The 23,890-nt window shown below is 47.8% G+C and overlaps 8 protein-coding genes across 8 annotated transcripts; 3 read left to right on the top strand and 5 right to left on the bottom strand.

The window, feature by feature from the left end:
* Positions 1-391: 391 nt before the first annotated feature.
* On the bottom strand, positions 392-811 carry BDV27DRAFT_169578 (uncharacterized protein; the record flags this gene model as incomplete). The annotated part of the gene is made up of 1 exon (XM_032075075.1): positions 392-811. One exon carries the CDS (start codon positions 809-811, stop codon positions 392-394), a length of 420 nt encoding a protein of 139 aa, XP_031921342.1.
* Positions 812-2,375: 1,564 nt separating this feature from the next.
* Positions 2,376-4,378, bottom strand: BDV27DRAFT_71508 (general substrate transporter). Its single transcript, XM_032077388.1, has one exon. The coding sequence runs from the start codon at positions 4,180-4,182 to the stop codon at positions 2,554-2,556; it is 1,629 nt and encodes a 542-aa protein (XP_031921343.1). The 5' UTR covers positions 4,183-4,378; the 3' UTR covers positions 2,376-2,553.
* Positions 4,379-10,358: 5,980 nt separating this feature from the next.
* Positions 10,359-11,501, top strand: BDV27DRAFT_169583 (glycoside hydrolase family 75 protein). The gene is made up of 3 exons (XM_032075076.1): positions 10,359-10,650; positions 10,718-11,101; positions 11,159-11,501. Exons 1-3 carry the CDS (start codon positions 10,555-10,557, stop codon positions 11,414-11,416), a joined length of 738 nt encoding a protein of 245 aa, XP_031921344.1. The 5' UTR covers positions 10,359-10,554; the 3' UTR covers positions 11,417-11,501.
* Positions 11,502-12,023: 522 nt separating this feature from the next.
* Positions 12,024-12,906, top strand: BDV27DRAFT_138002 (polysaccharide lyase family 7 protein). Its single transcript, XM_032069122.1, has one exon. The coding sequence runs from the start codon at positions 12,255-12,257 to the stop codon at positions 12,780-12,782; it is 528 nt and encodes a 175-aa protein (XP_031921345.1). The 5' UTR covers positions 12,024-12,254; the 3' UTR covers positions 12,783-12,906.
* A 53-nt stretch (positions 12,907-12,959) lies between these two features.
* Positions 12,960-14,275, bottom strand: BDV27DRAFT_138003 (DSD1 family PLP-dependent enzyme). The gene has a single exon (XM_032069123.1). It carries the CDS (start codon positions 14,174-14,176, stop codon positions 13,073-13,075), a length of 1,104 nt encoding a protein of 367 aa, XP_031921346.1. The 5' UTR covers positions 14,177-14,275; the 3' UTR covers positions 12,960-13,072.
* A 964-nt stretch (positions 14,276-15,239) lies between these two features.
* Positions 15,240-16,706, top strand: BDV27DRAFT_169589 (saccharopine dehydrogenase family protein). The gene is made up of 3 exons (XM_032075077.1): positions 15,240-16,003; positions 16,085-16,125; positions 16,262-16,706. Exons 1-3 carry the CDS (start codon positions 15,283-15,285, stop codon positions 16,652-16,654), a joined length of 1,155 nt encoding a protein of 384 aa, XP_031921347.1. The 5' UTR covers positions 15,240-15,282; the 3' UTR covers positions 16,655-16,706.
* Positions 16,707-18,442: 1,736 nt separating this feature from the next.
* BDV27DRAFT_163744 (uncharacterized protein) lies at positions 18,443-18,760 on the bottom strand (the record flags this gene model as incomplete). Its single annotated transcript, XM_032073584.1, has 3 exons — positions 18,443-18,461; positions 18,509-18,558; positions 18,620-18,760. 3 exons carry the CDS (start codon positions 18,758-18,760, stop codon positions 18,443-18,445), a joined length of 210 nt encoding a protein of 69 aa, XP_031921348.1.
* Positions 18,761-19,393: 633 nt separating this feature from the next.
* Positions 19,394-22,059, bottom strand: BDV27DRAFT_138005 (putative dynamin family GTPase). Its single transcript, XM_032069124.1, has 5 exons — positions 21,865-22,059; positions 21,536-21,808; positions 21,215-21,486; positions 21,029-21,161; positions 19,394-20,983 (listed from the first exon to the last, which is right to left on the bottom strand). Exons 1-5 carry the CDS (start codon positions 21,970-21,972, stop codon positions 19,640-19,642), a joined length of 2,130 nt encoding a protein of 709 aa, XP_031921349.1. The 5' UTR covers positions 21,973-22,059; the 3' UTR covers positions 19,394-19,639.
* Between the last annotated feature and the right edge of the window lie 1,831 nt (positions 22,060-23,890).

Here is a 23,890-nt window from a genome sequence, read left to right on the forward strand (position 1 = left end):
GGCCCTAAACTACCTTATTGGATAGATACTCAAGGCGATGTTGTATAGGAGCTTGAATAGCTTCAAATTTTGCGTTGAAGTGGGAATTTGCGTTGAGGTGAGGCAGACCAACACGCCGAATGGCGGGTGGGTCTGCTGACCTAAGAGACGGCTAGTTCATAGTGATTCTCATTTTATACAACCGATCGACTAGTTTCTTTTTTTAAATCATATGAAAGTATAGTATAAAAGTTTTGGGTGGACAACTGCTTGGAATTTTGTTGATGATGCTCGAAACTAGCAACATGACTGTCAAAGAAATTGCTTAGGTTGAAATCACAGCGCTCGGCCCATTTGGGCAGATTAGGCAACATATTATATACTTCAGAGTCTACCTCCCATGTTCCTTAAATCAAGCACTCGGGCACCCAATATTAGACCGATAGAAGGCGTGTGTGACAACACTGCTGAGGCCGGCAGTAAATCTATCTACCTTCTTCTCCCCATCAGGCACAATGTTAACCTTAACACCGCCATCAACACGTTGAACGGTAGCGGCTCCTTGGATGTCCATATCAGCGGCGCTGTCAAAACAAAATTGGTATGTCTTTCCCTTGAAGTCAAGGTTGGTGCAACCGCCGCCACATGCGATTTTGGAGGTAGCGTCCTTCCAATCGTTCATAATGTCCGGGTTGTCATTGTCGTATGCAAACCCTATACACTGGAGTTCCGAAGCGCCACCTCCACGAATATAGCGAAATTGGATTCCGAAAGTGCACGCCAAAGCTGTCGGAGCTGTCGCGACTAGAAGGGCGAGGCTTGGAAGATGCATCTTGTAGGTTTTAGAAGGGCTTTTTATACGCTTAAGCTATACTCTCTCTCGTGTTAGCTGAAGAGGCCCCCTACAACACTGAGAGCCTTAGAAAGTTGTATGCCGGATAGAGATAAACATAGAAAGCGGAAGAGTAACAGAAAGAAAGAGATCGAGACTTGCCTGGTATTGACTTTTTTTTTCAGCCTCTTTCTCCGCCTCGGTGTCCGAGGAATGTATTGCTTTTGGAAGAACAGGAGTGAAGTATGATACTTCTCAGTTAAACTCGTGGACATCTTCAGGGTTTATATGCCTTTGGCCATCGGACACACTGCAATACACACCTCGGTCTACCTACCTACCGGAAGTTCTAGGTAAGAAGCTGGTACCCACGCCGAGTGAAGGACTACCTGAATAATTCACTTGTAATAGGTAGCAATTGAGTAAATTCCTCATCGCTATCTAGCCAAGAATTAGGATAGGAACTAGTTTCAGTTTAGTGGGATAGTAGTATCTGGAGGCGTTCGCGTATATGCACCTCACGAACTTGGATTAGCAGGGGTATAGCCGTAGCCTATTTAGTTTATTGTATCGGCGAATGATGGAGATTCAATATATAGCCCATAACCCATAAACCCCAATAGCGTTACATTCAACATGGGCTTCCAGGCTCCCCCAGCAGCTGCAGGTCCACTCACTAGTACGCCAAACATTTCTTCTCTGGTAGCTTTCGAATATCTTACTAATAAGCGAGTAACTATGTTGACCCCTCGCTGCAACTAAATAGAATGTCGAAAGTGGGTATGCCAACTGATGAACCGAAAGGTACTTGTAGGGAGCAATTGAAAGTTGGAACCCTCGCTTAGGGTTTGGCGGCCAATTTGGGGACCGCCTACTAAAGTTGGCCTATTCTGCCCTCAGAAACGTGATGACTTTTTATACTAGTATTTAGTATGCCAACCCTGACCCTCAATAACAGCTTTCACACGGTAAGGCATGATTCGAGACAAGTATACAAGAGCCCGCTATTCTATAGCCTGCCATGCCTCCTTAGCTGCCTGTATAAGACGCTGATGTGTTGCCTCAGTCCCATGTACTATAGTAAAAGTGGTAGGCGGTAAGACTGGTGCACGGTCCCCTCTTAGTGGGTTTCGCTAATCAAACTGCACTCCTCACGGAGAGACCGTATAGTTGTAAACAGCTATGGCGCGCAAGCTCATTATTACTTCCTCTGGGCGAAAGATATCTGGGAGTGTAGCTTGTAAGGAAAGCATACAGGCCAGTAAAGCATTGACTACAAAAACTGATTCATTTAGAGCTGCCAGTTGTGCAACGCAGAGATTAACCCCGAGGCTCTCGAGAATATAACGATGGCATGATGACTACTGTCTCTATTCAGGTCCCTTTTATAGCCATCAGCGCAACAATTGGCACTCCTCCATAGCTAATCTACACACAGATGACTACAGAAATGTAAAGATTTGTCACATCAATGAGAATGAAAATTGACCATTTGAGTATCAGTATCACACTTGTGAAAAATCTATGGACATTATGAAAACAAACATATATAATATATATGAATGGATAATATAAAAATAACAACAATGGGGGTATGAGTAAGACAATGAAAACCACTCGCGGATTATCCAGCAGAGTGGTCATGATGCCACGACCTCAGGCGTTCCGTCTCCAGGTTGGAACTCCTAACAGCAAACGGTCCGCCGGGACACGGCTCTCGTCTGTTGTATAAAACAGCGAATCTAATTAGCAACCTGCTTTTCCTGGCTCTCGCCACTGCTGAGGGCAAGCTCAGCCTTCTCAGCTCCATATGCGACAGGCTGTTCCGACACATCCAAGCCCAGCTCGGTCGCCATCTGAGACATCTCCTGAGGACTGAGCTTGGGCAGGGTGTTGGCGATCTGGTATGGCCATTTGCCTTCCACATGAGCCTTGGCAAAGATGATATCGATCTCCTCCAGAGCACGGCCAGCGGTCTCACAGTAGAAGAACCAGGCGAAAGGAATGGCAGTGAAGTTGACCAGGGCGAAAAAGAGGTAAATACCCCAGGGACTGGCAGAAGAGAAGACAGGAGTGAACATGACGACGGCAAAGTTGCAAATCCAGTTGGTGCAAGTGGAGGCAGAGGCAGCCATAGTACGGGTACGAAGCGGGTTGATCTCAGGAGGGTAGATCCAGGGCAAGGGGAGAGTCGTAAAGGCGAAAAAGATAATGAAGAGGAAGATACCAACGGCAGCACCCTTAGCGTTCTCCTCGGTATCCTTAATCAAGCATCCCATAGTGATAATGAAACTGAGACCCTGACCTGCGAAACCAATCAAGAAAAGCTTACGGCGACCAACCTTCTCAATCATAAAGAAGGAAGGAATCGTAGCGATAGCATAGACAGTGGCAAAGACACCACCTAGAATCAGAGAAAGACGTTTCTCCAAATGCAGATTATTCTCGAATAGAAGGGTAGAATAGTAGATAGCGGCATTGCATCCGGTAAATTGCTGGAAGAACTGGCCAGAGCAACCGATCATCATACGCTGGAACTCTTGGGTCTTGCCAAAGGTGAAGAGAGTTTTCCAACTGGCCTTACTATCCTGGGAAGCAGCAAGATCAGCCTTCATCAGGTTGAAATCGGCGAGCACCTCCTCCGAATCGGCAGGAAGATCGCTAATAGCACCGAGCACCTCGCAAGCCTCCTTGTCGTATCCCCGCATAACAAACCACCGAGGAGACTCAGGCAGCATAAGAGCACCGAGGGTCACAAAGATAGCAAAGAGGATCTGGAAGGCCACGGGGAACCGCCACTGAACCGAAGAATCCACATATGAGAGACCAAAATCAATCCAATAGGCGACGAACGTGCCGACAGCGATAATGGCACCTTCAAAACAGACGAGGAAACCACGGTTATGGGCCTTGGAACATTCTGACTGCCAGACTGGAATTGTAGCAGTATCCATACCGTTTCCAAGACCTGAAATCACACGGCCGACAACGAATTGGCCAAGACCCCAGTGAGGACCGAAAGAAACGGTGGAGATAATGGCACCGACGGCCATGATAATACCACCAGCCACCAACAAGGGTGTGCGACCAATCCGCTCACCAAATATCATGGTGAAAATAGCACCAAAGAAACAACCGAGTTCATAGCAAGACGTGACCGCACCTTGGAGGACCGAGACATGGTTTTTGTAAGATTGTTCGGCGTTTTCGGGGATGTATAGCGGTTGGAACTCTTTCGTAAACTCTGTACCGGCGATAAGGCCGGACATCAGACCCTGATCGTAACCGAAGAGTGAAAAACCGAGGACGGCGGTGACGGTGATGGCTAAACGGAGCTTTCGGCCCCGAAAGCCACAGGTGGTTGTCCACATGTTTGATTGTGTGTCTCGACTGTACCTATCCTATATCTCTGGATATCAGGCGAGAAGGGGGGGGGGAAGGGGGAGGAAATCAAGACAAGCACCAGGATGAGGAGAAGGTCATTCCTGGGAATTATATCTGGAGCCCATTTTTTGGGATCGCCGGGATTTATCTACTTCTTAGGCGTCCGACAGTTGAATTAGCCAAGAGGAAAAAGTCTGCAGATGACGCTAAAAGGTTGGCATTATGGGCATGTTTCGCGAGCCGCCCAGAGAGCCAAGGACCCAATAAGGCTTCGCCAAAGGCTTAGCGTCTCCTTCAAGGCTCAGGGGCCATGCGGAGAGGTACAGTAGGATTGCCGAATCAGGACAATGCGGAGGGCCTTGAAAGATGGGGTCCCCATGTTGAAATTTTCGCCCGCACCCGGAAATGGCGCCAGCAAAAGAGAAAGTTGGCCGAATCTGACTCCACCACATGTGCTTTCGCTTTTCCACATGGAGAGTCGGCGGATCGGTCCGGTCGCAGTGATGCCTACTGGCTGGAAAGGCACCACTTACTGATTCCTATCCGGAGCCCGTCTGCCTCATGCCGCCAGAGTCAGAGCCCCGGTTGGCTCAACCCTATGGACACGGGTGGATCAGTGCCGTAAGCGGCGGAGGATCATCTATGCTGTTGCTCCAAAAGGAATCATACCCGACCATCCTTCCACGGGCAAATTCGGGGGTTTCGTGGGTCAGGGTATGGATTTTCCTCTTTCTTTCTCCAGTAGTAGTACGCCTTTCCCGCCTGAAATCCTTGGCTCCTGCAATGAAATGCGATCGATTCTTACGGAGTGCGGCCGATACTAGCATTTTTCTTTCCAGCATCCTTTTATGCCTTGCCTTTCTTTTTCCGTTCACTCTCTTTTGCCTCCGAGCCTACACGGGAGGGCCGATAGCCCAGGGTTGCCACGCCAAAGGGATGCCATGCATTAAAGCGAAACTGTGTGGCATGTGCCAAAACGTCTGAGGGAAATCAACCATCACACCCTCTTTTTCTCCGCCTCGGAGTTGATTGTAAAAGTTGGGGGCGACATCAGCCACCTACATCATCAGACGCTATAATCTTCATTTATTATATGGGCAAACCCCAGACCCCATGAATCTATACGGGCCTCTGGGGAGTGTTGGCTTCGGACTGAGCCTTACGGAATTACGACACCTTCCCTGTTTGTCGTCTTACGCCTCGGGAGTCGGAAGACTTGCGTTTCCTGCTAAGCCTTCTTGGCCGAGGGACAAGCCTATTTGCCAATTTTTGCCAATATTTGCCAATATTCTGCTCCACCCACGGCCTTTTGGGTGGATCGTCGTAGCAAATTAATGTAACCCTAATGCAAGACGGGTGTAAAATTCTGCCTGCGCGGTGTGCCCACCGACCAATGACAACGCCGTCATCACGAGCTTTTCTCCATGGTCGGCAGAGTTTTTTTTCGCTTTGGTTTTTTTTTTTGCTTGGTTGTTGCTTCGCTTTGCTTTTTTTTGCTTGGTTTTTTCTTCGCTTTTCTTGTTTGGTCTTGTCTTTTGCTTTTTTTCTCTTGGCCCTCATTTCGCCTACTACTCTCACGTGTGACAGCCGACGCTCTGACTAATCGTCGTCCCATCGTTAGTCAAGTTAGTTTCATCCTTCCGGTTGCAGCCTCTTGCCCTTCATGGTATACGAGTCCGGAGAAACCGTGGCAAATTTTCCATCTGCAAACGGCCGTTCGCTAAAAGTCAAAGGTGCTTATAGGTCTGTGCCTGATCTGGAGGCCCCGAGAGATCGTTTAAATCGATTTTGAGGAAGGTAGGCCAGAGAGTAATCATACTGCAGGACGTGATTGATCATCTCTCCCCACCTACGTAACTCTATATATATATATATATATATAAATACCACCGGCAGGCAAGTCTGTGCTCAACAGTAGGGGCATTGATCGTAGGGAAAAACTTGCAAAATCAATTATACGGTTAGATAGAGATCTACCCAGCTGAGCGATCATTAGCTGAGCGTGCTTAAAAAAAAACCAAGCCGATTATCTTTGACATACGATCAGAGGGTTGACCTATCTACGTACTATCTACTATCTAGACCTCTGTAAACCGCTGATCTGCCCCATATAGAGATCCATGAAACATCCAACGGCTTTTACTCACGTGGCGACTACGTCAACTGTCAAAATCCAAGGGTGGCTTCGGGCATTTTGGTCCTGTACTTACTACTCATACTAGGCTCAGATCAGCACCCTTACGCGGGAGGCTGTCGGACTTGTTTCCCAGTGCAAGGCCTGTTCTCTTCGCCCTGCAGATTAGAAGGACCGTCGGGATGATCATAGAGAATGCACACTACGGAAAACTATCCCCATTCGGCGGCATAGGACAATGGGGGCCGGTTAATATGCCCATCACGTTAATTCGGATCGGCGTCATGCTCGAGTTATCCAATATCGCCTGTGTTGCCCCTCTAGGGTGACAAACGCTTGGGACTGGTTCATACAATGTGGACCAGCCCCGTTTCCCAGGAAATGCCTGACGCACAGTTTCCCGATCACATTGAGCTGGCCCACGTGAGTGGGGTTCGAATTTTGAACGACATGATGTTGGTTTTCCCTTGATACCCTGCAGGTCATGTTTGAGTTCCAGTAGTTCCACAACCGTCGGATATCCTGACGTGGTTCGCTGGCGAAACCCGGAGATTTGTCCCCAGTTTTAATCTCTACGGAGTATAGTCGGCATCGATCTTTGGCCGAAGGGTATATGCGAAGTCGAGAAATACGTCCATCCGCGTCATGTCGCAGGAGTAACTGAGTCATTCCGACATGATCGCGTTTGGATGGCCATGCTAAAGAGGAAAGTGCCCCTGGGACTAATTCATCAATCTCCATAAACGCTTTCCGTGAGTACCATTGGAACCGACTTCTATTCGACGTACCCAGTCGGATGAGGCCCATTAATATCGGTTGGTTCCTCATGGCTCCACGGGTGCAACGAACCATACGGAGTCCGATGCTTTGCTGTGGTGGAAAATGCCTTAGCCCGGGTGTTTAGAAAGTGGAAATTAGCTGGAGACAATATCGACCCGCATGGTCTGAGAGTGGGTCGCCTTGCTTGACTTGTTCGGAGGTCCTCAAAATTGACTGGTCCTCATGTTCGGCGTGAACCTGTAGGCTGTAAGGCACCAGCCATATGGCAATCTCGGAAAATGAGGCCGGATAACAAAACTCCTGGACGGTAGAATGCACCGACCACGGCTACGATCACGGTTCGGAATCAAATAATTACTATGATCATGGCAGTGTATGGAAAGACTTTTCTTGTCAAGGGTTTCCAGGCCCCTCTTGAGTGCAAGAGTATTCTGCCACTCGGGTGTGCAAGTGGAATTGGTTGTAGACTATCCACGCCAAAGCTCGCATCGCTAGCGCCTTGTAGCCGTTAGCCGAGCTTTCAGGTTTGCTCATTATATCCGCACGTACTTTACCTTGCGGGTGGAATGCTTGTTAAAACGTTACGCCTTATGGACCGGCAAACGGTAGGCATAAATCTCTGGATACAGAGACTGAGATGCCAAGAAGAAAAGATTTGATGACAATGTTAGGCTAAGCCGAACGGTATCAATGGCTGCTGGTTCGGCATATAACACGCAATACGGAACCCGATCAGTGTCACTTGGTTGCATAATTGTTGTGAGGTTAAATGTTCAGTTCTCCATCCATACTTCCTTGACCTTCCCTTCTTGGTTATGTTGACGGCAAATCATACGATCGAAATAGGATGGTTGACACCTAAGGCAGAAATGGGCGGACCTTATTTATTCCGAACCGAACCGTCCATAAACCGTAGGAGGACGCGTAAAGATATCGCGATAATGCGTTTCTTTGCCACGTATTCAACACTCCGTGGGATTTTGGGCTAGGTGCTGCAAGTTTCATAATATTGTATATTCTCCGTACCATTCTTCGAGTTTGCAGTCTAGTGGACTAAATGGCCGACGAGACCCCTTCATGTTCCTAATTACCCCCTAGTTGAGAAAGGAACGGGTTGGGACAGAGAGCGTTTGGACCGGTAGCTTTAAAAAGTCGCGCTACTCACGAGGGCATATGTAGATGTTTCCGGCTCTGAGCATCATGGGATTTCACATCATTGCTCAAGCACGGATGACTTTTGGAGGTAGGCAGTTGAAGCCGATCATTCGCAGATTATCTATAGCCTACCACTTGACTAATTGTAGGATTACAACCAAAGTCACTTTCGAATAGTAGAAAGATACATCCCACTGGCAATGAGTTGATCAACTGATGCTACGTCTCCTCTACTGTAACTTCAACTCCTGGTCAAGGGTTACCGTGCAGCACTTACTGTTCCATTTTGTGTCTTTACACCTCGTATAGGATACGAATCTAACACCTGCATAGCTAGACGTTCAGTAGTTAGGCTCGAACAGGTTAATAGAAGCTTGATTGATTGATTGATTGATACGAATCTAAATCAAAAGCTATATGGATACTATCAAAGGCAAGCTGAGCCTGGCGCATACCCAATCCTCGCCCAGAACATATTTCAACCCTATAGACAAAGGGCAAGAAGTTCGGATCGCCCGTCAACGCACGGGGATGGCAGCTCTGGGTACTATGGTCACCAAAACGACACCCGTCAAAACGATTGAGGTTCGGGTAGATGCTGGGTCCTAGTGAAACCATTGCGCGGGCATCGCAACGACCTTGTGGCGACCCAATATCTGACCATTGCCGTCAAGGTGGATTGGCTGCTGGAGACAGCGCGTCACCGTAACTAAAGCTGGATTTGTAGTTGATGAGAAAATTGGAGGACAACCCGAAGAATGTACTGGAATATATGTTGGGGGAATAAAGTGTTCAAGGCGCGACCTTGATGTCCATGGCATTTTGGCCGAGAGGGATTAAGATATATTTACGCACCAAATCTATATCACACCGAACGGTTTCGGCTATTCGCCACCTATGAAATGCAGTACGGAGTGAATTTCGCTCCGTATCACGTCAGTATATTTAGGCTGATTGGATATTGCTGTAACAGGAGGCCTCCAAGCTAAGCGCAGAGCTACTCGTGTCTTATTCCAGCATATCACATAGTTAGCAGGTATCCTCTCCGAGACAGAGCGCATTCCACGCCAAATCTTCGTGGAAGCTCTCGTTATTCAAGAGGACAGCATCCATAGTTGATCAAAGTTTCCGGCCTTGATATTATGATGAGGAATATTAGCATCTGTACTTCAATGTTGCTTTATTCAATGAAAGCCAGGCCAGTCTTGCCGCCTCAAGGCCAAATATTGGGGGTCAAACTTTCAACAGCCAACTACTAGCCCGGTATCAGTCTTCAACCATTGAAACAATCCCACTGCTATTCTACTCGACCCTGGGACATTATTATTATAGACCTCTTCGGCAGACCCGATGTCATCGGTAAGCTGCCGAGGACCATGGAGCAAATTCTTATCAAGTCGGGCGCTAACCGAACCGTCGGCAGGCACCGAAACCTCAACGACTCCAGTTTTTGTTGGTCAGACACAATCTATTCTCGCAAAGAAGGATGCGCCATCTTAGGAGAAGGTCTTATATTTGGGAAACCGTATTACATACAAGGCGACAGATTGCTATTACAGAGTCTAGGAGCATTCCCTCAGTCATAGTGTGGAATCTGGCTGTAATTAAAAATCTATCAATTAATCATATACCACATGCGCGAACTGCAACACAAGCTGCATAGTTGTGAGGTTAGGATTGAATAGGAGTTAAGGAATGAAAGCGATCGTATGATGCATACTAGTGATCATCTGTCAGGTCATTTATCCGTATCTTCGTTTTCCTTCCTCCTCTGAACCATAGCTCTATCGTACTCTCGATGCCACACCAAGTCTGTGAGATTCCCTGTGAACTAATCCCAAAAGAATTAGCTGCCGGACAGAAACTCCGATTTTCCAGTGGTTAAAGTCTCCCCAGAACCAATTTGGACGAATACTGTCGATCCTGTAGCCACCTATTCACTCATTGGTGCATGCCAAACGGCCTGGCCCGGATACGACATTGGAGAAACGTGTGATTCCTCTTCAGGGGGGGGGATCTCACCATGAGCCAGGAAAGTGGATATATTCTCGGAAAAAGGCCAATGATATGCTTTCAGTGATGCTTACTGCAGAGTAGCAATGGGGCGTCCATGGCATTTGGGGCCGTTATTAATATCAATTGCGGATACAGTTATTCTTGCTGGGCTCAAAATGACAATGCTCAGGTATAAAAAGGGTCATCCACTTCGAACACAAACCAAAGAATCAGAAGTTCTTCGTCTTCGATAACAAACAGTCGACATCTCATATCTTATCAACTTTTACCAAAGATGCGTTTCTTGGGAGTCGTCGCCATTGCGCTGGTAACTGGTGCCACTGCGTATGATCTGCCAGAGAATCTGAAGCAGATCTACGAGAAGCACAAGGTATGTTGTCTAATTCTATTCATATATACTTACAAGATTCTTTCAATAACACAATTTCCCCCCTCAGAGCGGAAAATGTGCCAAAGAACTGAAAGGTGGCTACGACAATGGTCATTCTCATGATGGAAAGTCCTTCTCTTACTGCGGCGACATCCCCAACGCGATCTACCTTCATTCGTCGAAGAATGGAGGCCAATATGCCGATATGGACGTTGACTGCGACGGAGCGAATAGACACGCTGGCAAGTGTTCCAATGATCACTCCGGCCAGGGTGAAACTCGCTGGAAGGATGAGGTTCAGAAGCTCGGGATTGATGACCTGGATGCAAATATCCATCCATATGTGGTCTTTGGAAATGAGAACGATGACGGCGACGATCCTGAATTTGATCCACGGAAGCACGGAATGGAGCCATTGAGTGTGATGGCTGTTGTATGCAACAAAAAACTGGTACGTGCGACTTCATGCATACTAAGTACACGTATGAGTCTAACTTTTACTTCACAGTTCTATGGTATATGGGGTGATACCAATGGCCATACTGCAACCGGAGAAGCTTCCCTTTCAATGGCAGAGCTTTGTTTCCCCGAGGAGGACCCCTCTGGGGACAGTGGCCATGAGGAGAATGACGTTCTCTACATTGGTTTCACTGGTAAAGAGGCAGTGCCTGGAAAGAGCGCTGACTGGAAGGCAGACAATACTGAGTCCTTCGAGGAAAGTATCAAGGAGCTGGGAGACAAATTGGTTGCTGGTCTTAAGGCCTAAAGTATTAATGTATGTGTATAGTTGTTGGCCTCAGTAGGTCACCTAGAGCTGTGTATCTGTATCTACTAGCAGGGTAGATGGTATTTGAGAATCACTACAAGTGCATCTGCTATATCTAAGGATTGGCCGATGTGTATGAAAGGAGAGACGAGTAATTAGATTGAAACCTATAATACCTTTTCCTGCTCCCATCAAATATAACCCAACGTCGAATGACCCTAGACATGGAAGATCAGTATACTTAGTAAAGAATAAGGTCCAATTTAGACAGAGACCCGTTACAAGATCGGCATCGGATGTTGAAAACGCCCGAGTCAAACATGGAACATATTACAAAGGTCTAGCAGGATTTTGACGATCTTACACCCTAGTCCTCGTAGTTTCCGAATGTGACCTCGCAATACTACGGCGGGATGGAAAATGGCCCCCAAAATTGAGTAGCAGGGGAGAGAACGTGGTCTCAGCTTCCTGCCCGAAGCGTGGCGGGTTGTGTGGCAACCTGCATGCATTCATATATAACCCATATATTGGCATCGCTACGTGTCTACATTATATTTCTTCGTCGTCGATAGCTAGATACCGCCAACCACCACGTATCAAGATGATACTCAAGTCAGCGCTTATAGCCGTCGCTCTTTGTCTCGCCCTTGAAGGAGCTGTTGCCCTCGATCCAAAATGTGCACCTGGAGGCAACTTTGACCTGTCGTACTGGAATCTGCAGCTTCCCACTGGTAAAGCTGGCCATCCCACGACCAAAACCCCATCTCAACTGAAAGGCTGCAGTGGGTACCAGGAGTCCGGTGTTTTCTACACCGATAGTAAGGATGGAGCCCTAGTGATGAAAGTCCCCGGCTCTCCTTCGTCTGCAGCTTGCGTGACAACTCCTAATAGCAAACATTGTCGCACTGAGCTCCGTGAGCTCAGTTTCGATAGTGATGATAAGGCTAGCTGGAGTCCATCTGCGCCGAAGAACCGACTGAAGGCCACGGTTACCGTACCAACACCGGATGATGGGTCCCACGGCACCGTCATCGGTCAGATCCATATCGATGACACCGTCTCGAGTAAACCCGTCTGCGAGCTCTATTACAGCAAATCAGGAGACCTAGTTATGGGAGTTGAAAAGACGCGCGATGGGGGCAACAGTATCTTCACTAAGGTGGGACATGTCCCTGTTGGGACAAAGTTTACGTACGAGATTCGATATGAGTCGGACGAGTTGAGCGTCAGCATCAATGGGGCGGCACCGCAGAAATTGGATACGTACTCGCTGGGCTCACCGAAGTCCTATTTCAAGGCCGGGAACTATAATCAGGGGAACTCAGCTTCAGAAGTGCACTTTTACGAACTGAATGTTCAGCATTAAGGGAGTGCGCGCATTGGGGGAGTATCAGCTTCTCTTGCGCTGATACTACCTTGAGAGAAGACCTATAAATGGGGATCCATTGGTATTAGGGGTGAACACCAACCATGGTGCTCTCAGAGTCATGTACAGTAGTGTCAATGGTTTTAGCGTGTATATTATGCACTGTCTATAGTAACAGCCTACTCTATCGTTCTCATTGTTCGTAACAAGCGTCTGAAGCGAATATGCAATTGCATCATGAACAGCCAGCTGTCATCCATCCTAATACTATATCTGGATGATTGGTATTTTCATTGAACCTTTCCTCTCGAGTCCACACGCCAGATTTCCTCAATAACTCCGTTCCGATAACCATAGTAGAAATCATGCAGGTTGATAGTGGGATCAATATGGCTCGGAATCATCTCGACCCTGTCACCCACGGCCAAATCTGGTGTTCCTTTCTCCCAGCTCAGTGAGCCGTGTTCATCGCCCAGGTTCTCGTGCGTGTACCTCGGGTCTTTGCACTCCGCCAGCCCACTGTCGGTCGTCAAGGACTTCAGGCCAGTATCAATTGTTACCTTCCTATCTCCTTGCTTGCTAATGACCGTCGATAGTAAAGTGAGACTATTTGAAAAGAATGTTCCCACCGCGTTGCGGTAGTCGGTGTCCATGAAAATAAAAGATCCGGGCTGCAGTTCAGTCACACCAGGCACTGTAGCGCAAAACTCAGCGGTTCCCGTTCCCCCTGTAGTGACCACTTCAATGTTGAAGCCCTCGTTGCGTAGCAGGATAGCTGTATCTGTGAGGATCTTCATTGACTCGAGACATTGTTTTTTACGGTCGTCCCAGCTGTGAAGATGCTGCAAATGACCCTCATATCCCTGAACACCAATCAAGCGCAGTTGGCGAAGACCGCTGATATGCCTTGCTAGAGTCAGCGCTGCCTGTGCATTGGCAACACCCGTGCGATGCAGACCGACGTCCAGATCCACTAAAACGGAGATGGGTTCCGCAATACCCGCCTGCGCCAGTGCATTGTTAATTGCCGTTGCGCCAACCTCGCTGTCTACCACAATCCGGATGTTTTTGTGCTTTTTGAATAGTTCCACCAGTCTTTTCACTTTCGGCTCGCCAATAACCTCGCAAGTGATAAGGATGTCGTCGAACCCTGCGGCAGTGATTGCTTCGGCTTCAGACACTTTAGCCACACAGCAGCCTTTGGCTCCTGCAGCGGCAAGCTTTTTTGCGAGAATAGCACTCTTGGTTGTCTTTAGGTGAGGACGGATATTGAGTCCAGTGGGTAGGAGACTGTCGAAGAGCTTCTTAATGTTGGCTTCCATCAGATCCAGATCCACAATCATGGATGGGGTGTCAAGGCTGTCGAGCCTGTCGCCGATTTTTGGGGAGTACATGATACGGTTTCAGATGTATGCAGAAGTTCTATGAATGTAGATCAGAGGCTGAGAAAAAGATTGAATAGCTAACTCGGGTCCTGGACATCCAAATGCAAGATATCATGGCATATTAAAAGGTTAAGGGACCCTGACAATCTACCCCGCTTTCAGTCCCGCACTTCTGCCAAGGTGAACTAAAGCTGTGGGTCATCGGGCAGACGTGCATTTTACCATTTATGACTGGCTTCATCTTGGTTGTGGGGGCGTGTTGAAAGACTATGGAGTATGGAGTTACAAATAGTTTGCCGAAAACGGTCATAGTTTTGATGCTGCTTTCGGCAATCGATTCGCCAACTCTTCCACCACGGAAATACTTAGACCCACGCACCACCAAAGTGACAAAACCCCCAAGTCACTCTGTCTCTATTGAGTAGTAAGTACTAGCTCGATATGGGAAGAATTGCCGATCAATATTCTTCAAGCGATTCTTTCTTGGCGTTCCCCAACCACCAACTACATACCCAGGACACAATAAGCTAAACAGACGGCAAGATACGATGATGGACCTGAGAATGACCCATCATTGGCTGATTGCAATGACAAAAAGATGAGCTTTCAATGCGCACCCGCCCGGGATATAACTAGAAGGAACGGATTAACCTTATGTTGGCGTTTTTTTGGGGCAAACCTAGCACGTTGTAAGACCAGCATGCATGTCTACAGGGACTGGCGGTGCTTCAGGAGGCTCTTCCTTTAAACCCTACACACGTCTGATCCATCGCAAAGTCCGCCCCTAACCAAACGTGTGAGGCTCGGTGCAGCCGGACCTGCGGAACAGAAATACCACATTGTGGAGAACCTCTGAGCGGGGTGGACTCGCGGGTTTAATACAGTTCGCATCCGCCGAGGAGTTCGACATGGCCAGTGTGGAACGCAGTAAGTGACTTCAGGCTGCTTTCCCTGACCGGACAACTGTCAACTGCATCACGGCTATGAGCCGCGGATTAAGGAAACCATGCTACACTTGAAGAACATAAAAGCCGGTGTTGAAGGCACAATAGTTTCTTTGACCTCTACAATACTTTTAACAGCAGTATTAATTCTCAGTCTACCACAAATCCGGCATGACTAGCTCCACCAGCAACACAGATCGGGTTGTTTTTATTGGGGCCGCTGGGGAGATGTATCGCGTGGCCATCGAACAGTTTGCCACCGCAAGCAATGCCTTGCTTGTTCTAGCGGATATCAACACGGACGCCCTGGAACTGCTTCTCACGAAGCTGCCAACTGGCCGTGCGACAACAAAAAAGCTGGATCTTTTTGATGAAGCTAGTTTGCACGACACGATTGCCGGTGTTGCCCTCGTTGTCCTTGGTGCTGGACCGTACGCGCGAACTTCAGGGCCCGTCCTGGCCGCCTGCCCGAAGGCGAAGGTGCCTTACATTGACTTTGATGACGACGAGGAGAGTACTACGGCAGTCCTCGCCTTACATGAAAAAGCTCAGCATGCGGGCGTGCCATGCTATATTAGCTGCGGAGCCTCACCGGGTATGAGCAATATGCTGGCCGTTGATGCCGTCGGCGATCTTGACACGGTTGATACCATCGATCTCTGTTGGCTTGTCGGCGACGAGCGTCCCGGTATTGGCAAGGCAGTCCTGAAGAATCTGATGTATATTGCTGCTGGGCCTTGCTTGATATGGGCGAATGGAAAGCCGTCGCTCAATGAATTATGGGTCGAGACAGGGTACGCACCCATGGTAGGACAATCTGGTGAAACACTTTTACACGAGACAGCGTATCCGGAGCCAGTTACTCTACCACAGCTATTTCCGACCACCTCTCGTATTTGATGCCTGGGCGGGACGGACCTTTCGCCCTTCAATGGGTTCGCCCGTGGACTTGGTACTGCCGTCCGTCGTCAAGCATTGTCTATGGACGAGGCCGTGAGCTTCTTGGTCAATCTAGTTAATAATCCCCCATCGTACATATAGCTGGACCGATGCGTTGGGCGGCTTTACCGGACACTTCCGCCGCGGCGATAATACCATCAAGGAACTGTGGCAGCTGGTTGCGCAAGGGGCCCATGCACTAGGCCCTTAGCGCTATGCACTGATGGGCATGATTTACCAGATCCGAAGCGGTGAATGCACAACTGGAGAGGTACTGGCTTTTATCGCCTCTTCTGCACGTGGCCAACCAGCGCCATATCGTGGCAGTCTACTAGTGCGAGCGATTGGTTCCCGCCATGAGCACCCTGCTTTCGTTATCAAACGAACTACAAAAAGTGGTGAAGGCTCCTATATAATGAAGAACATGGCATCAATCACGGGAACCGCTTGTGCCGCGCTCATGGTGATGGCGCTGGAACCAGGGCAGAAGCAGCGGACGGGTGTCTTCGCTCTTGAGGATTGGGCGAAGCCCCAGGCTTTCTATCGAGCTCTGGAGCAAGTGGGCACTCCACGCGAGGAGATTGTGGAATGCTTTACTTCATGATGGGAGTGTCAACAAGGGGGGAGCAATCAAACGACTTTGACCTCGTTGACGCCAGTCAGCTTAGCGGAATGTATCGTATTTTTTTTTATCTCTTTCTGTCTGGCGCAGTACTAGTGGTTCTCTTAACCGACACTCGAATATATTGCGTTTCTACATAATCCCCTGAAATCCCAATGTCACTATTTGTTACCTTTTTGTTTTAGTGTTGTGGTAGATATGATCATGCTGTTCTGTGTCCCGACTTTGGGTCTTCCTCAAGCAGTAGATATTTTCCCTTGTAGCTCTGTCGGAACTAGCATGAGATTCTATAAGTACTGCATACTCTAGTATGACCAGGGTACAATGTGTTTCAAGCGACTCATCATGGTAAAGCTACAAAATAGGGGCAACCGTCACTTGCACTAATCGGGTCCCGCGGAGCCCAAGGCTGAAGGCATGGACGACTGTAGCGCTCTACTCGCTCGGGCTCTTGAATGATATTAATAGACAAAATGGCTAAAATCCCTCGCCACGGCTAGTCGATGATCGTGATGTCGAGACTGACTTGAGCATTCCTCTAAGTAAACTCTTTGGACTTGCGGATTGTGCATGAAGCCTTCGTCATTCAGGTTGTATCCGCAGGGAACTAGCCAGAACATAACTGCTATTCCGTGAAGAGGGTCGACCGGTCTCAGAGAATTACTTTATATCTAGTAAATGTTTCGACTGTTCGTCATAGTTACAGAATATTACCTTCAATCACGCCTCCACTCCGCCGTTGTCACGGTATGTATGTTGCTTTGGACGCCTTCTTCATAAATACACTGAATACTTACCAGCGGTTATTCAAGTATGCGACAGAGGAGCAACTCCACATTTTTTCGACCTATCCACAAGAAACTCTGGAAATTGGCAAGCCCTTGCGGTCATTCATAGTTGTAAGGAATTTCAGTCCGGTCTCCGCGGATTGCGGGTGGAGAATTATTGGCCGCCTTTACTAAAGCTGCCGATCACTAGAGGCCAATATTTACTAAAATTCAATGCCATATAGAAGAGAGAAAGCAGAGTGCAAGTCCCGTACTATGACATCCCAGAGTTTAGTGTGGCTGTATGTATCACCGAATTAAATGGGCAAGGCGAACAACCACTCTTTGATGTTCTCCTTGCATTCTAGTTTTAGGAGTAGTAGAGCAAGAAATCGTGGCCGAGTTCGCAAGCCTGAAATTTGATGGAGCAAATGAGCCCAATATCAATCCTGTCATTGCATTCGAGTAGTTTAGGTTGTGGTTGTTTTGAATTCTCAAGGATACAGCCTAAGGCATATTCCAGCGCTCCCTCGTTTAGTTTGGTCCGCACCACTGGTTGATCATTAGGTTGATATCCTTGTTAATCCTGTTGTATGATTGTATTGTAGTTTATGTTACTTAAGTGATACTAATTTAATCCGATCTCCTTTCTGACCACATGCGTTCATTCAGACTCTCCTTCATGACATTATTAAAGTCATTCAATTCATCGGTCGTGCGCCTATTTATCGCTTTTATATTGCACCATTTACAAGTCTCAATGTGCTTCTAAACACGTTGAATACCCTTAGGCACTCATAAAATGCTTGAATAACTCATTTTATTTGTCTTGCCTTTTGGAACTCATGTATCACTCATTGTCACTGAATAAGTTGAAGTGGACGATTCGGGATCGGATCATGGACGTTAAATACAAAGGATGCTATGCGAACCCCAAGTCTAAATCCGAAGCCTGAAGAAGCCAGTCATCACACGCGTCTGACCATTCTCTCTTCACCGTTCATCAATTGCAAACGCAGACCCTGGAAGCCATTAGATATGTTAAACTTCTGTTTCATTGATGACATACTTGTCCTTATTACAGTGTCCGCCGTGAATGTTGCCGTGTTGAGCAAGACACTGAGACATAAAGTTAGCATCGAATCAATAAGAGAAATTAATAAAGAAGGGGGGCCTTTACTGAAGCGCTACAGGCGGCGTCTGCAGCACCGATCTTATCGATGCCGCCGACCTGGCAGGAAGTCCTTTTGTCGAGCACCAAAGGAGTGGCATGGACATGCCCGAGTAGAAGGAGAGAAAATGCGACTGTTAGAAGCTTCATTTTGTTCAAGCTGGTTGAAATACTAAGGAATGTTGCCAATCTAACTAGCTTTTCCAGACAAGAGGAGGATATATATACTTCACTTCTTACAAGCACTGTCCCAGTGGAAAATGGAGGCTCAGTTCTGGGCTAATACATCGATCTTCAATACCCTGTGATACTATTGAATCTATTATTAACACACTAACTCAATCCCAGCCACTGTAGCCCTTTGTATGGGTGTTGGGCTTGACAGGTCACTTTCTCAATAACCAAAATAAAGGACAGCTGAACCGCACGAGAACCTGAAAGTGAGGTTGGGAAACCACTTCGAGATTTTGACCTAGGGATCGACGGGTTTTCTTTATCTTCCTTGCGGAATTATTGATTTTGAGCAGCTGGCTGTGTTCGTATATTGAACTCTATTTTGGATATCTCACAATATTGATTGGCGAAGCCGCGTGGATCGACACCACTTGCATAGACCTATAGTCGCGGGGGTGCCTGGATCAGATCTACAACAAAGGATTGAAGGCAACTACCAATGCATGTCATCTTTCCTTTCGTATATATACGAAAATTAGCTCTACTGGGATGCGACAATACGTGTTTATTCGTTCACTGGTGTATGTCTGTACTGTCGAACGAGGCGCCCAAATACCAGCAGGCGCCGAATACATAAATTTACAAACGAAAACATATCCAAAACGAGACTTTCTAGGTGAGAAGCCTCGGATTACCTTTCTAGTTCCCAACTGAAATACTTCATCAAGCAATTAGAATACCAGAGACACTATTGTCTAATTAAAATATTTCGAACGTATACATGTGCGCACATACATCATACCCCAGATGATAGGTGACGGTTTTATACGGTAGCACGTATTGACCCTCCGTGAATCAGAGAACCCTCAGTCTTTCCCATCGCTCAAGTGCTTTCTGATAGCGAGATCGCGTCCTCTCCAGTCTTGCACGCATACGAGTATCAGCTTCGTCTTCGCCGGCAACCGTGTTCAGCTCTGTATCATCAAGCTGCGCAAACCTGTCGGCGGAGACAATGCGCATTGGACATTTCGGACCCAGCACATGTCTCTCCATAACCTGCATTGCGACATTGTCGATAAAGCGCCATAGAGCAATATCATAGTATCCATCCAGCCTGGCTCGGGCGGAAAGAATCTGGTTCAAGGATGTAGGTATAAAGTACGGGCTTGCATCTTCACCATCCAGAGTGCCATTGGTCTTACCATTCGTTGTTTTGTTGTTGGAGGAATGACCAAGCAAGATTTGATCTGTCAAGCTCGTAAAGGACAGTAGGGATGGATTGCGAGTAATCAATGGACGAGCCTGGTTATCCTCAACTAATTCCCGGAGTGCGTTGTCTGCATCTTTGTTCCATTCTTCAAGCGTTTTCCCAACAATACGACCCACTTCCAAACGCACTTTACCGTTCGGTATTGCAATTTTCAACAGAATGTTGTAGCAATCTGTAACCATGACCTTGACGTCCTCGACAAACTCACGGGCAATACCTTCCCAGTGTGCTGATAGCTTTCGGAAAAGCTTCTCTTCTACGTCTGGATGAACGCTCCCCGGAAGGCTTCTTCCTTCGCATATCTTGGCCTCCTGAGCGATTGCTGCGTAGAGCCCCTGGCCGTTGGTCACATGCTCCTCCCATACCCTGGGGTCGGAGCTTTGAGATCTGAGCCACTCCAGGTCTTCTCGGTAGTTGGTAAACCTGATGGCGATATTTTCGCTCTTGCACATATCGTCACGGAATTGATCCAGTCGAAGTCGGATTTTGTAACGCAGCATGGCTTTTGCATCTGTTGAAGGTATGTCTTGATGCTGACCTCTTAAGGTTCCCTCGGCCATCTTCTGCATCTCATTGCAGAACTGGAGGACGTAATATCGCTGAGCTCGCGCAGTAGTCCTAGACTCCCCCATTCTTTTCAGGGTGGCTTCGCATTCACGGAGATTTTGGGTGATCTCTGTAATAATTTGAGGAATCTCCTTCTGGATTTGAGCCCGTCGCTCCTTGTCGATGTAGCTCATCAACGATCGTATTCCAGTCCTATCTTTCGATACACCTTCCCAAGCTGGCTTAGCAAATTCTTTAAGCTCCATATCGTCGCGCTCTACATCAGAGGAACTAGGTTCAGTAGGCAATCTGTTGCGTAGTCCAAACCAACCATGGTCCAAGTGCGGAACAGTGGCCAGGTCGTTTTGAAGCAGTTTGATCATCTAATTTGTCAGGATACGATCGCGTAAGAGGCTTGGAGGCCATACCCAATGGTCCGATCCTTCTTGCTTCCGATCGCATTTTGTGAGAACCCCAATGCATCGGGTCTGCAGACTCGGTATCTCTTCTATCAACTCAAAGGTCTTATGCCGCTCCACGTCCACATTGTCGACGACCACCCTAAGTACCGTTAGCCTTGGTTGCTATGGTTAGAGGAGCATTATAGCACTCACAGAATGATATTTCGTTCGTTACTTAAGTAAGTACGAGCCAGCTCCTCCGCAACTGCCACGTTATTCCAGACATGCGATTCGTCGTTTAATGCCTTACCGGCGTCATTTAATGCATCTCCGCCTTTCCCCGATTTCTTTCCGCGTATCAAACCGGGAAGGTCAACAATAGTCCAGTGCATTTCATCGGGGCCAGAGCGCTCGATTCGAAGGGTCGCATCGCTAAGTGTCAATTTTTCGGTAGACTTGTTGTCACCGAAGATACATTCCGTTGCCTATCTGCGTTAGCAACGACAAGAGCCGACCAAGGCCACATCCACTGACTTTATCTATAATCTCCTTCATGACCTCCGATGTCAGTTCCTCCTTCTCAATCGCGAAATTCTGTATCCGAGCGAGAAACTCGTCGTCTTGCTCGGACAGTGGGCCAGGGACCACTGTAGCTTTCACAGGAAGTTCCTTAGCTGCGGATGTCTGTCGAAACGAGATCTGAATAGGAAAGCGAGTGCACATATTGTCCTTAACTGGGAAGGAAACCTCGGTGATCGCCTGAAGGACAGAGCTCTTGCCGGTATTCTGGTCACCGACGACGACAAGCTGATGGCGACCGTGAACATCAGCATGTGCTTCGACCAGGCATCTAATAAACTTACCTCCGGGAGCTTGATGGTGTTACTGAGTCCAAGCGCCTGAAGCTCATCGATGAAAGCGAGCTGCTCAGAGCTCTCCACCCCGACGAAATGGCGTACTCTCTTTCCCATCTTGGCTACTACGGGGCTATAAAGACTGTTGTGAGAATGATAGTACAGCACTCAGATACTATTGAAGATGTAAGAACGGGGTCAAAAGGGGTTCCTATATTTGAGTGACTTCTAAGCGCCGGCCACCCGATAAATACCGCTTACGGGCACCTCGGAACCTGCGGCGCAGCTGCCATACATTAGGGCATCCGCTAACGGGCACTTAAGTGAGACCAACTCCTAACCCCACTCTATGGAAACTACTGCTATTTGTTAAATTCAGTGTGATACACTGGTAGCGAGACGAACACGAACAGGACGGGTAAGGTATCTGGTAGGGATTTTCGCTCAGGTGATTCAGTTGATACAGGGGGTTCAGATCTGCTCCCTACTAGCGTGAAATTTCATTCGTCAATTGCTGCACTCGTGTCGCATGTGAAGCGTCTTACATGCACTGGGCTCATTGGGGAAATGAGATTGACGTTGGCGCTATATGACCGTAGTTCAGAATCGCGAGAGCTAGAGAGAAACACGTAGATTCCATTACCTTACATAACGGCAACTCTTTCACTGACCCACAAGGTCGATGCCTCCGCTCAAGTGCGGCCATCTTCACCAAGTATCCTGATGCCTAGAAACCACTTCCTGCCCTCCCTGCTCTTAAGCTAAGCGTGAACAATGATGATTCCCGGTGATTCTACCGGCGCACGATATTAGGTTAGCGGTATACAAGCGTGGTTGCGGTGCTGAGGATGATGCCTGCTCACTGGCATGGAGCTGGATCGCCCAAGATTCGATACAGCATCCTAACGTCTCGTCGAGAAGTGCAGCGAAGACTCCCTCACAATAATATACCTCTTCTTCAGATGGAAACAAAACTATTTCTAGCTTATTAACCGTTTATTTATGTAAGTTTCCCACGGAAGTGATCGAAAAATATGGCATTAACCAAGATCTACAAGCCCGACTGCCCTCAATACAGTAGCCAGACTTCTCACTACACTTATCAATATCTACACAGCCAAAAATGGGAACTGGCCCATTATAGCTCTTCTAACGGTAATTGCAACGGCAACGACAGCGTTCTCCTTATTAGCAGTGTACCCATAAGAAGGTGCACAAGCATGGAAACAATCCGTGATCTCGTATAATCAGCGATCCGAAGTATGTGGCCGCCTAACTAACAGTCTCCCTTTGATATCGCCAAAGAGAGGGCCAACATTTAGGCCTCGATTATTTTTCCATACACCGCCAGCAGCTTTGAACATTTAGAAAGCAAACTTGCACTCCAGATACGTATTGGTTACAACACTAATGGTTACAGAGTTCGCACTTTGTTTCACATTCATGTCGCTCCCCAGGCGTATAGAGTCCATGTTTTGATGCTTTGCTTTTATTTTGTAATTTGCCTTTTGTGTTCTCATGCAAAGTTTACTAAAAATGGGTTAAAAACCCTATCAAGTCCTAGCCGCTATAGGATACAGTTAATAGTGATAGCTAGTATTCATGCAGCTGACCCCTCGCTAAGCGATATGCCGGACTACTACTATCTGTAGCCTACCTGTGCATCTATTTACAGTAAGCTTTTACTTTCCCGATGAGCTTCGTCAATCGATACCGGGGGGGGGGGGGTCTGCTCTGCCGCCCTCGTCGCGCGGCGATGCTTATGAAAAGTCCAGAACCGCGCCTGAGATATTCTCCTGCGGAGCAACCTATAACCTATTGTCCTTACCTTGGTCGGTTCCTCCCAGCATCGCAGTAATATTATTGAGTGCCTTTCCAATTCTCAGCCGTAGGTCTTAGCATAGGCCCTCAGTCGCGGGCAGCGAACTAATATATTGGTCACAGTCTCTATTCCTCTTTACTTCCACCGGTTGACTATCTCCAAGGCTGTGCCGCTTGCCATGTATTACAAGCCATGAGTGGCCGGTTCGGAGTT

This window comes from Aspergillus caelatus (assembly GCF_009193585.1).
Source record: "Aspergillus caelatus strain CBS 763.97 unplaced genomic scaffold BDV27scaffold_347, whole genome shotgun sequence".
Taxonomy (NCBI): Eukaryota; Fungi; Ascomycota; class Eurotiomycetes; order Eurotiales; family Aspergillaceae; genus Aspergillus; species Aspergillus caelatus.

Excerpts from the sequence above, each read along its gene's own strand:
- BDV27DRAFT_138003 (XM_032069123.1), bottom strand. The coding sequence starts at position 14,176 with ATGTACTCCCCAAAAATCGGCGACAGGCTCGACAGCCTTGACACCCCA.
- BDV27DRAFT_169583 (XM_032075076.1), top strand. The coding sequence starts at position 10,555 with ATGCGTTTCTTGGGAGTCGTCGCCATTGCGCTGGTAACTGGTGCCACT. Across the intron at positions 10,651-10,717 it reads AGATCTACGAGAAGCACAAG|AGCGGAAAATGTGCCAAAGA; the intron begins GTATGTTGTCTA and ends TTCCCCCCTCAG. Across the intron at positions 11,102-11,158 it reads TTGTATGCAACAAAAAACTG|TTCTATGGTATATGGGGTGA; the intron begins GTACGTGCGACT and ends TTTACTTCACAG.
- BDV27DRAFT_138005 (XM_032069124.1), bottom strand. The coding sequence starts at position 21,972 with ATGGGAAAGAGAGTACGCCATTTCGTCGGGGTGGAGAGCTCTGAGCAG. Across the intron at positions 21,809-21,864 it reads ACACCATCAAGCTCCCGGAG|CTTGTCGTCGTCGGTGACCA; the intron begins GTAAGTTTATTA and ends GGTCGCCATCAG. Across the intron at positions 20,984-21,028 it reads AAGAAGGATCGGACCATTGG|ATGATCAAACTGCTTCAAAA; the intron begins GTATGGCCTCCA and ends CTGACAAATTAG.
- BDV27DRAFT_138002 (XM_032069122.1), top strand. The coding sequence starts at position 12,255 with ATGAAAGTCCCCGGCTCTCCTTCGTCTGCAGCTTGCGTGACAACTCCT.
- BDV27DRAFT_169589 (XM_032075077.1), top strand. The coding sequence starts at position 15,283 with ATGACTAGCTCCACCAGCAACACAGATCGGGTTGTTTTTATTGGGGCC. Across the intron at positions 16,004-16,084 it reads GCTATTTCCGACCACCTCTC|CATTGTCTATGGACGAGGCC; the intron begins GTATTTGATGCC and ends TCCGTCGTCAAG. Across the intron at positions 16,126-16,261 it reads TGAGCTTCTTGGTCAATCTA|CGCTATGCACTGATGGGCAT; the intron begins GTTAATAATCCC and ends CTAGGCCCTTAG.
- BDV27DRAFT_71508 (XM_032077388.1), bottom strand. The coding sequence starts at position 4,182 with ATGTGGACAACCACCTGTGGCTTTCGGGGCCGAAAGCTCCGTTTAGCC.